Here is a 12,500-nt window from a genome sequence, read left to right on the forward strand (position 1 = left end):
TTTTTAAGACTTTCCTCGTTTTTAGGAGGAAATTCTCTCTCTCTCTCTCTCTCTCTCTCTCTCTCTCTCTCTCTCTCTCTCAGGGTACGTTGCCCCATTCGGAAGACAGAGTCCGAAGTCGTTCAAAGTCGTTATATAACGAAACCACTCCGTTGTTGAAGGTGAATTACGATCATCATCGCTTTCTGGCTTTTGGTGTTTTTATTCCGGAGCTTTCTGGCAACTGTGGCAGGTCGAGGGGGCGTGGCCTGAATCTTATTTAAGATTGGAGTGACTTTCTCTTTGATATTTGTATATCTATATATGTACATACATGTATATATCATATGTATGTATAGTAACATATAGTATTATATATATGTAATATATAGTAAATATATATATATATATATATATATATATATATATATATAGTATAATACATATAATATTTGTATACATACATACATACATACATTCATACATACATATTCATGTCCCCCGTCCATTCACAGCTTAATATTTTTCAGTACCTTCCTCCCCAAAGCATCTGTCATTTTTCATTATTCATCGATCAATTATGACATTTTGTTGCGTCGCTTGCAATATTCATGTCTCTCCCCCTCCCCCCAACCCCCCCCACCACCCCCACCTACGCCCCCTCCCCCCATCCTGACTCTCAGCAATTTTTTGTTAGAAATTAAAAAAAGAGACTAGTGGTGGTGCTTTGTTTTGCTCTATGCTCTGTTTTGCTTTGTGCTCTGTTTTTGCTCTGCACTCTGTTTAGCTCTGAGCTCTTTTTTGCTGTGCTTTGTTTTCCTCTAAGTTCTTTTGCTCTACACTGTTTTGCTCTGCGTTCTGTTTTTATCTGCACTCTCTTTTGCTCTGCATTTTATTTTGCTCTACGTTCAATTTTGTTCTGCATTCTATTTTGTACTGCATTCTTTTTTGCTCTGCGCTCTGTTTTGCTCTGAGCTCTGTTTTGCTCTGCGTTCTGTTTTTTATTTGCACTCTCTTTTGCTCTGCGTTTTTTTGCTCTGCGCTCTGTTTTTCTCTGAGCTCTGTTTTGCTCTACGCTCTATTTTGTTCTGCATTCTTTTTTGTTCTGCATTCTTTTTTGCTCTGTGCTCTGTTTTGCTCGGTACTCTGTTTTGCTCTGTGTTCTTTTTTGCTCTACGCTCTGTTTTGCTCTGAGCTCTGTTTTCCTTTACGCTCTGTTTTGCTCTGGTTCTTTACTGTTCTGTGCTCTCTTTTGATCTGCGCTCTTTTCTGCTCTGCGCTCTGTTTTTTCTCTGTGCTCTGCTTTGCTCTGCACTCTGTTTTGCTCTGTGCTCTGTTTTGCTTTGCACTCTGTTTTTGCTCTGTGCTCTGTTTTCACTCTGCGCTCTGTTTTGCTCTATGCTCTGTTTTGCTCTGCACTCTGTTTTGCTCTGCACTCTGTTTTCGCTCTGGGCTCTGTTTTTGCTCTGCACTCTGTTTTGCTCTACGCTCTGTTTTTGCTCTGCGCTCTGTTTTGCTCAGCACACTTTTTTGCTCTGTGCTCTTTTTCGCTCTACACTCTGTTTTGCTCTACGCTCTGTTTTTGCTCTGCACTCTGTTTTGCTCTGCGCTTTATTTTGCTCTGCAGTCTATTTTGCTCTGCACTCATTTTCGCTCTGCGCTCTGTTTTGCTCTGCGCTCTTTTTTGCTCTGCATTCTTTTTTGCTCTGCGCTCTTTTTTGCTCTGCACTCTGTTTTTCTCTACAGTCTTTTTTGCTCTGAGCTCTGTTCTTGCAGAGCCTGAAAATGAAAGGTTATGCAATGTTATTTTTTTCGGTTAATTTTATCTTTCGTTGTTTAATTCACTAGAATTAACTCGTATGTATGTTGAGCTTTAGTATGTTCGTGGAATGACTCTCTCTCTCTCTCTCTCTCTCTCTCTCTCCCCCAGATCCTAATCTGAATTGCTAACGAATGATTTGTGTATATATATATATATATATATATATATATATATATATATATATATATTATATACGAGCGTGCATGCGAGCCCCGTGCGTATATGCTGATTGCTAGACACACCTGGGTTATCGGCGGATTACGTAGGAAATCCACCTGGGCAGGCGAGAATTACATTCACGGTCGAAATAATGTAATTCCTTTGGGTCTTAGGTAGAGAATTGTATGTTTGTCGCGAAATACTTATTGAAGAAAAGGTCCTATTTTTGTCATTTTTGTGGGATATATCTTCCTGAATTCCTTTTATTTTTGGTTGCTGGGTCTAAACAGTGCTTAGAAAATATATAATATTGTTTATTGGCGCTGGAAATTGCTTAGAAAGTTAACAATAGTGTTTATTGGGTCTACAAATTGGTTAGAAAGTTAACAATTGTATTTATTTGGTCTGAAAATTGCTTAGAAAGTTATCAATAGTTTATTAGGTCTAGAAATTGCTTAGAACGTTGACAATAGTGTTTATTGGGTCTGAAAATTGTTTAGAAAGTTAACAATTGTATTTATTGGGTCTGGAAATTGCTTAGAAAGTTAACAATAGTGTTTACAGGGTCCAAAATAGTGCTTAAAAAATATAAAATGTTTTTTTAGTTTGAAAAGTGCTTATGAATAAACAATATTGTATATTGAGTTTAAACAGTGCTTAGAAAGTTAACAATAGTGTCTAATTAGTCCTGAAAAGTGCATAGGATCTAAACAATAGCGTATACCGAGTTTAAAAAGCGCTTAGCAAGTTAACAATAGTGTTTATGGAGTTTTAAAAGTGCTTAGAAATAAACTGTAATGTTTATTGAGTATGACAGGTGCTTAGGAAATATATAGTGCTTTTTATTGAGTTTAATAAGTGGTCAGAAAGTGAATAATAAGTGTTTATTGAATCTAAAAATGCTTAGAAAATAAACATTAATGTTTATTGAATCTAAAAAGTGATTACAAAGTAAACATTGATATTGATTATGTAAAAAAGAAAATTTTTTGAACTTCGTGTTCATGAAAAACGCAACTTTGAATATGAAAGATTAAAAAAAAATAATTTTGGGAAATTTCAGTTAATTAAAAACTTTATTTTAATGAAATTAAAAATCTGTGTGTGTCTGTGTCTGTCTATGTTTGTCTACGAGTTGATATTTTGGTAAATAGAAAAAAACTATCTTTTGTGTGTGTGTTTGTCTTTGTGTATATGAGCTAATATTTTGGTAAATATTAGTAAAAACTATAATTTGTGTAGGTGTGTTTTGCATATGTGCATATTTAGAAAGATATAACGTTTTCATGTATAATTATTTCCCGAATAAACACACCAGAGATATAATTTTTTCATAGCTATAAAAACGCACGTACGTACGCACATAATCATCTTCATCATTTATTTATTTTTTTTTTTATTAATTCCATTCTCACCACAGGTCCACGCCATGATGAAGTCTGCGGCGTTGCCACTTCTCCTGCTTGTCGTCCTCGCACGGGTGTCGTGCCAGGATATTGACGAGACAGATGCTGAAGGTGAGTAATACATTTCTCTCTCTCTCTCTCTCTCTCTCTATCTCTCTCTCTCTCTCTCTCTCTCTCTCTCTCTCTCTCTCTAAGTATATACAGTATTAGCCAGTTGCTTCACGGGTCAGAGATTCAAGTCTCAACTGAAGAAGTTACTGTTAGAATACAATCTTATGTAAACATAATATATGTAAATATATGTCTATATATATATATATATATATATATATATATATATATATATATATATAATATTATGCTCATATAAGATTGTGTTATAACAGTGACTTACTCCTTTGAGCCTTGAATCGCTGACCAGTGTATCAACTAGTTAATACTGTATATATTTAGAGAGAGAGAGAGAGAGAGAGAGAGAGAGAGAGAGAGAGAGAGAGAGAGAGATGCAAATTCACAGGGAAACCAAAAGAAATCATCAATTTTATGTGGAGTTTAAAATGTCTATTTCCATTTGCAATATTTTTTATTCAAAATGAAGTCGTATTTTTATTCATTTTTGTCCCGAATTCCCCGCATCATTTCCAACCAAACGGAAGCAGAGAAACCAACAAGGAAATAAAGAATGCTAAAAAATAAAAATAAAAAATAGACATCAAAGCATTCCTCCTTCGGCCGCGCGAAAGGGAAATTTGAATTGAAATCGCTCCTCAAATTGCTTTCTAAAAAGAGATCGTATACACAAGGGGGGGTGGGATCGTCTGACACGGTACAAACCTGATCTATCATCGCCTGCAGCTCGTGAGATTCGCTCCCTCGTTCTCGAGAGAGCGATCGCACGTCGAAGACATCTCCAACTCCGGCGAGGAATCTTTGATGGCCTTGGCACTCTTATTCTTATTTTTATTTTATTTTATTATTAGTATTATTATTTTTTTGATGTTTCAGTCTTTTCTGAGATGAAATCAGCCTTAAAGGTTGAAAATTCCTCATTTTTCATTTGCCGGACTTAGATAGAAGAGGTTATTCTACCTGTGTTGTAGAGGGAATAGATTATTCTACCTGTGTTCAGTTACAGGAAAATCCTGATAGTTGTAGAAGTCAATTGTTTTATATATATATATTATATATATATATATATATATAATATCATATATGTATATATATATATATATATATATATATATATATATTATATATATATATATATATATATATATATATATATTTTAGTCTTTTCTGATAATGAATTTGCCTTGATGGTTTTCATATCCTACATTTTGTTTTTCACTTACATGGCTTAGATAGGAGAGAGAGAGAGAGAGAGAGAGAGAGAGAGAGAGAGAGAGAGAGAGAGAGAGAGAGAGAGAGGAGGAAGGTACCCCTTCACCAACAAAGGCAATGATCGCACCTTGCATATTTTCAAAGGCATTGAACATAAGTGAGTAATAAATCCCACTCCATAACCAATATTTTTAAAAACATAAACAGGAGAGAGAGAGAGAGAGAGAGAGAGAGAGAGAGAGAGAGAGAGAGAGAGAGAGAGAGAGAGACCGTACCAACACCAAGGCAATGATGACACCTTTGCATATTTTCAGAGGCACTGAACATTAATGAATGCTAGGACCCCTTCTATGACCAATATTTTAAAAAGCGCCCATTACTTCCAAGAATCAGGCAATTTAGCAATGTCCCTCCTCATCAGAGAATGAAAGGCTTCCTAAATTACCTCCTTAACAGAGACAGTTTATCACAAGAATCTATAATGGGAAAGTCTGTCATTCTGTTTAGGGACCGAAGTTATATTTTTGATATATCACAGAATATTTGATCACCTTTTCCAACAGAATAAATTATATATATATATATATATATATATATATATATATATATATATATATATTATATATATATATATATATATATATATATATATATATCTATACACATAATATATATATATATATTTTATATATATAATGTTTAATGATATATTTATTTTATTTTATCTATTTATTTATTTATTTATTTATTTACTTATTTATTTACTTGTTTATTTACTTGTCTGTCTGTCTGTCTGTCTTATTTTACTTTATTTTTTTTATGTTTTTATTTTTTATTTTTTATTTTTTATTTTATTTTATTTTTTTATTTTATTTTATATATTTTATTTTATTTTTATTTATTTATGTATTTATTTATTTATTTATGTATTTATTTATTATTTATTTATTTATTTATTTATTTATTTATTTATTTATTTATTTAGCCTTTAGCTTTTAGCCTTTAGCCTTTAGCCTTTAGCCTTTAGCCTTTAGGTGTCCTTAAGGGCTGAACTTGTATTTTCATAACTCATAGAATACTCTCAGTCACCCTTTCAAACAGAACACAATCAAATAGAGTCAATAGAATTTGTTTACTCGTCGTTCAGAATAGGATAAAATCATATGGAAACAATAGAAGCATGTATATCTCCTCCATAATAAAGTCTGACCCATTATTAAATAATAAAACTTCTCAATACTTATAAAACTCCAGCTTTCCAAAGAGATCCAATATTTTTAACAGTCGTCCTTATCCTCTGTATTGTTTCTCTCCCTCGATGAACGTTCGACTTCGATGACTTTTAGTGGTGCTTCTCATAGATTACAGGGGACAATGGCATCGACAGGGGGCTTCCTGAAGGAGTCTATAGAAGGCGATTTTTTTGTGGGGAGGTCCTGCTGGTAGGATGAGATAAGGGTAGGATTGAAGGATGCTTTTGTCAGGAGGTGCGAGGGAGCCTTGCTGAGTAGGTTATGGAATGAGGATAAGAGATAAACCATAGCAAGTGAAAGTTTATTATTATTATTATTATTATTATTATTAATTATTATTATTATATTATTATTATTATTATTATTATTATTATTATTATTATTATTATTATTATTATATAGAAAAGACAATTAAAATTTAGTTACAATTATTTTTTAATAAACTTAAAATGATATGATGTATGTATGTATGTATATATGTATATATATATATATATATATATATATATATATATATATATGTGTTGTATATATATATATATATATATATTATATATAATATCTATATATATATATATACGTTATATATATTTCTAGGTTTGTTGAAATTATTGTAAAATAATTTTATTTGTCGTTAATATATATATATATATATATATATATATATATATATATTATTAACAAAACAAAACAAATTATTCTACAAAAATTTTAAGAATCCTAAAAATATAAAATATGTAAGCATATCTATATGTATATATATATATATATATATATATATATTCACTCTATATTACACATCCAACCTTTAAAATATTAAACGGTCTGCAATTGACAGCAAAAAATATATATTTATAAAAACTGTCAGGCAATTATTTTACCTCCTTCCTCACCTGGAGGTAAAAAAAAATTAATTCGTTTCCTCTCGTAAAAAGAAATTCTGCCATTAACAATTCATGAATTTTTAATATATCCATTTTTAATATATTTTTCTATTTTTTTAACCAACTGAATAATTATGAAGGAATTTCAAATTTTCTGATTTTTCCGGTTGAAATGTTAATTGCATTAATTTTTGTCCTGTTTGTTAATATTTGTTTGTTTGTTTAATTGTTTACTAGACATGGAAAAGTTTTATTTATGTTAATAATGCAAATTAACATTTGTTTATATTTGTAGTTATGTTGCATTATTTGTTTATATAGTTTTTTTTGTATTTTGATAATACTTATATTTATTTCATTAATACTCTCTCTCTCTCTCTCTCTCTCTCTCTCTCTCAGTCTTCCTCGCCTCTCTCTCATCTCTCTCTCTTCTCTTCGTCCTCTCTCTCTCTCTCTCTCTCTCTCTCCTATTCTTATAGCGGCGCCATTACTATAACTAAACTCTTTTTCTATTTCATTGTAATCTCGTAGATTACAGGATTACCACGGCAAAGGAAGAGGGATTACCTGAATTAATTAGCAGGATTACCTCCAGTAATCCCACGTATGGGATTTCCCTCACCAGCACCAAATCCCTGGACGTTTTTCAGTTAATAGGATTCTCTCTCTCTCTCTCTCTCTCTCTCTCTCTCTCTCTCTCTCTCTCTCTTCTCTCTCTCTCTCTCATTCTCTCAATAAAATCCATCTGCATTCGTACCTTATGTTTAATCTCTCTCTCTCTCTCTCTCTCTCTCTCTCTCTCTCTCTCTCTCTCTCTCTCTCTCTCTCTCATTTAATCCAGTTATATTCGTTCTCTTGTTTTTAAATATCCCAAAAATTAAATGCAGTTTAGCAATTACAAGATGTGAATTTAAAAGATTAATTTGAATTCATAAACATTATATGTAATTTGACTGTAATATTATTCAAACTACTTAATCCTAAGAATTGAATTTTAAGATCAGCTAATGTGAATTCCTAAAACTTGAATTCACTATCAATATAGAAAAATTCATACTATTTATTCCCAAGAATTTTATTATAAAAGCATTTAAAAATTCAAAGTATTTAATCCTAAAAAAATGAATTTTAAAGCATTAAAAATTTAAATTATATAATTCCAAGAATTGAATTTTAAAATCATTAAAAAATTCGAATTATTTAATTCCAAGAATTGAATTTTAAAACCATTTAAAAATTCAAACTATTTAATCGTAAAAATTGAATTTTAAAACCATTTAAAAATACAAACTATTTAATCCCATGAATTTAGTTTTAGAAATATTTAAAATTTCAAACTATAATCTCATGAATTGATTTTCACAACAATTTAAAAATTCAAAGTATTTTATCCCAAAAAATTGAATTTTAAAAACAGCTAAGAATTCGAACAGTTTAATACCAAGAATTGAATTTTAAAACCATTAAAAATTCAAACTATTTAACCACAATAATTGAATTTTAATACCATTTAAGAATTCCAAGTATTCAATCCCAAGAAATTGAATTTAAAACCATTTAAAAATTCAAACTATTTAATCCCATGAAATATATTTTACATCAGTTTAAAAACTCAAAGCATTTAATCCCAAGAAATTTAATTTTAAAACCAGCTAAGAATTCGAACTATTTAATCCCAATAAATTTGAATAAATTTGCGTTTTTAAAACAGGTATTATGAATTCAATTGAATTCAATGCATTCTAACTATAAAAACATTTCAGGTGACTCTAGTTGCAAAACTTGACTTTAAAACCATTTTAAAGTCTTTTATCTCAGGGATTGAATTTTAAAAATAGCTTATATGAATTCAAGAAGGAGCCACGTGTTCCAAAAAATGAACTTCGGACGTTAGACTTCCAAATGAAATCTTGAACACTCTCTCTCTCTCTCTCTCTCTCTCTCTCTCTCTCTCTCTCTCTCTCTCTCTCTCTCTCTCTCTCATATTCCTTGTTTTTTCTCAGTTTTTAGAATTTTTTTAGTTTCTCATAAACCTTTTTTTATTTATTTTTCGTAAACCATTTTTTTAGTTTTTTTTCATTAAACAATTTTTTTTTCTCATAAAACATTTTTTCACCTTTTTTCCTTTAACCAATTTTTTCACTTTTTTCCATTTCTCATAAACCATTTTTTTTACTTTCTTTCATAAACATTTTTTTAAAGATATTTTGGGTTTCTCATAAACCATTTTTTTTTCTCTCATAAACAATTTATTATTTTTTTACTGTTTGTCATAAACCATTTCTTTTAGCCTTTTTGTCTCTCATAAACCATTTTTTTTAGCTTTTTGTTTATTTCTCATAAACCAATTTTTAGCTTTTTTTTGTCTCTCATAACCTCTTTTTTTGGTTTTTAGTTTTTTGTCTTTTGCATAAACAATTTTTAAAGCTTTTTTTTGTCTCTCATAAACCATTATCTTAGTTTATTGTTTGTTTCTCATTTTTTAGCTTTTTTTGTCTCATAACCTCTTTTTTTTTAGTTTTTTCTCTCTTTCATAAACAATTTTTAAAGCTTTTTTTGTCTCTCATAAACCATTGTCATAGTTTATTGTTTGTTTCTCATAAACCATTTTTACCTTTTTTTGTCTCTCATAAAACTCTTTTTTTTTATTTTTAGTTTTTTTTTTCTCTCTCTCTTTCATAAACCATTTCATTTTTTGAGTTTGTGTTTCTCATAAACCAAACAGACGAAGGCGCCTCGGAATGTATGCAAATTTAAGCCTCCAAGTTGTATGAACTTATTTTTTTTTTTTTGGGGGGGGGGGCGGTTTGGGAGGATATCTTTGGCGCATGCGTGATGGTGCACAGATGGCTGCTCGCTCCAAGTTTGGAAAACTGGGGAAACTGATACATAGTTTTAATTTGTGTTTTTTTTATTTTATTTTTTCCAGGTCTTTGGGTGTATTGAGTTATGTCTTTCGTAGTTTTCTTTATTTGGTCTTGTTTAATTAAGGAAATGATTGTATATATGTATATACGTATTCATATATACATATGTATATACATATATATTTAAATATATAAAGTATTATACTATATATATATATATATATATATATATATATATATATATATATATATATATATAAAATCGCCTCATTAACAACCTAAACACGAATGTGCTCTAAAGTTTGTAAATCACTAATTCGTCAGTGAATGGTGGACACGAAAAATAAGGATGAAGAAAAATAAGTTAGAGGGGTGGAAGGGGAAGAAGAGAGAGAGAAAGAGAGACGAGAGAAGAGGAAACAGGAGGAGGAGGAGGAGGGGAAAAAAGGAACTGGGAGGAATAGGATGTTTGAGGAATATATAGGAAAATTGAGATTAGTTTTTAGTACAAAAGAGAATTTATTGGGTTTGATGAATTTGGAAATTCTTAAAGGTAGGTTGGTTTAATCGCCTTTTGAGAGAGAGAGAGAGAGAGAGTTAGTGGGAAAGAACATTTTATAAGGACAGACAGACAGACAGACAGACAGACAGACAGACAGACAGACAGACAGACAGACAGACAGACAGACAGACAGACAGACAGACAGACAGACAGACAGAGTTAGTGAGTGAGGAAATTTTATGTATAAATATATATATATATGTATGTATATATATATAGAGAGAGAGAGAGAGAGAGGAGAGAGAGTAAATGGGAGAGGAAATTTTATATATAATGTATATTTATATATATATGTATATTTATATAAACACACACGCATATATATATATATGGGGAGAGAGAGAGAGAGAGAGAGAGAGAGAGAGAGAGAGAGAGAGAGAGAGAGAGAGAGAGGCATGAATTTTAGCCCTGTCATAAATAAAACATGGGATACATACAAGGACATCTCATATATGTCAGCAAGGATGAATATTTGAAGACTCGTGATCGTTAAAGTATTATTCCCATAACTGGTCAAGATGTATTTGAGAACAAAAAATCACAGTAAAACGGAATATGGAAAGAAAACGTAGGCCTTAGGCCAAGAAGGAAAAGTAAGAATACGGAAAGCAATGAAAATATACACCACGTGTATGTTTAAATACATACAAATATATCTATTAAAGAAAAAGGGTAATTTTTATTCATAAAATTAAAATTTAAATTCCAGACAATAGAAAATGAATATACATTTTTAAACATTATTTTGTTGCTGAAACTAATATACCATATAATAGTCTTCATCGTGGCTATTTCAACATCGACAGACGCATATTAATACCCTTTAACAACACTGGAAACAATCGACCAACCATTTTATGTATAATTGTATTTATGTCTGATGATAGAAATACGTATATTCCTTGTACCTAGCAATGGTAACAGAGATTGTCTGTGTATATTTTGAAAGTTGCATATTGATAGTGAGAGCGGGGGTTTATTATCTTTATGTATATTTGACATTATAATTGGAATTATATTTAATTTCATTGACATATCAAAAGACACAACGCATTATCAGATAATTCAGTCTAATTAAGATAATTACAGATTATGCTGAGTTGCATCAAAGGGGATTTCCCTCTTCCAAAATAATTATGAGAAAACTATAATGTCTTGTAATGAGAGGCTTACTGTGAGCAGATAATGAATAACGAATGGAAAAGAAAAATAGGTTGAATGACGAATTAGAATGTAATTGGTTGGTTGGGGGTGGGGGGGGGGGGGTCGTGTAATTGGTTCCGGTTTAGGTCCAAATTGGTCCACCCGAAAAAATGGAGGTTTTTGGAAAAGTGATTCCAAATTAGGTTTCATACAAATGACTTTGGTTTCCCGAAAGGTTTGGGCTTCGCCAATTATCCAGATTAGGCGTGCTAAAAAGTCAGTCTCTCTCTCTCTCTCTCTCTCTCTCTCTCTCTCTCTCTCACACACACACACACACACACACTCACGCACACACAAAACTCACATTAATATCTTGCAATTCGTTCCTTTGTCAATTAATCTCTCTCTCTCTCTCTCTCTCTCTCTCTCTCTCTCTCTCTCTCTCTCTCTCTCTCTCTCATCTATAAGACAGATGAATTGTAAATTCTTGTTATTCATCTTTATTTTTCTTTACCTATCTCTCTCTCTCTCTCTCTTTCTTTCTCTCTCATTAGGACACTGTGAATGCACAGTAAGACCTGCTCTTAGACATAAGTGAGCACACGATGCATCCTCTTAGGATGGACTAACAAGTCTTTGAGATATCCTAATCCTTGTAACTCATTGTAACTCTCTCTCATTCATAGAAGAGATGAATTGTAAATTCTTGTTATTCGTCTCTATTTTACTTTACTTTACTCTCTCTCTCTCTCTCTCTCTCTCTCTCTCTCTCTCTCTCTCTCTCTCTCTCTGGCAGATTCGCAATACGATGAGGTAGCAGGAAGGGAGCTGGCATTTCTCATCTATGAGATCAGCAACAGTCCTAACCAAAAAGATACAAAAGCATTCATAGACATATTAGAAGGATACGATCCTTCAAACTGGAACAAATCAACAGAAAACATCTTAAAAATAATTGAAGAAGTTCCAAATAAAATCCAAGTGGTCAAGAGACTCAAAGAAAATTTACATCAATCAACATATTCCGACAAAGAAAATGAATAAGGTGAACATTGTGAATATCCTAATTGATGCAATAGGAAAA

At 31.3% G+C, this 12,500-nt stretch overlaps 1 protein-coding gene across 1 annotated transcript in view; it reads left to right on the forward strand.

Annotated features, from left to right (window-relative positions):
* The window catches only part of LOC135209086 (uncharacterized protein CG3556-like), an 81,568-nt gene that overhangs the window by 25,801 nt on the left and 43,267 nt on the right, over positions 1 to 12,500 (forward strand). The window contains exon 2 of the mRNA XM_064241676.1: positions 3,381 to 3,477. Within this exon, the coding sequence (XP_064097746.1) occupies positions 3,390 to 3,477 (88 nt within the window). The 5' untranslated portion in view covers positions 3,381 to 3,389. The remainder of the gene's footprint in view (positions 1 to 3,380; positions 3,478 to 12,500) is intronic.

The sequence above is a fragment of the Macrobrachium nipponense genome, chromosome 37 (assembly GCF_015104395.2).
Source record: "Macrobrachium nipponense isolate FS-2020 chromosome 37, ASM1510439v2, whole genome shotgun sequence".
NCBI lineage: Eukaryota > Metazoa > Arthropoda > Malacostraca > Decapoda > Palaemonidae > Macrobrachium > Macrobrachium nipponense.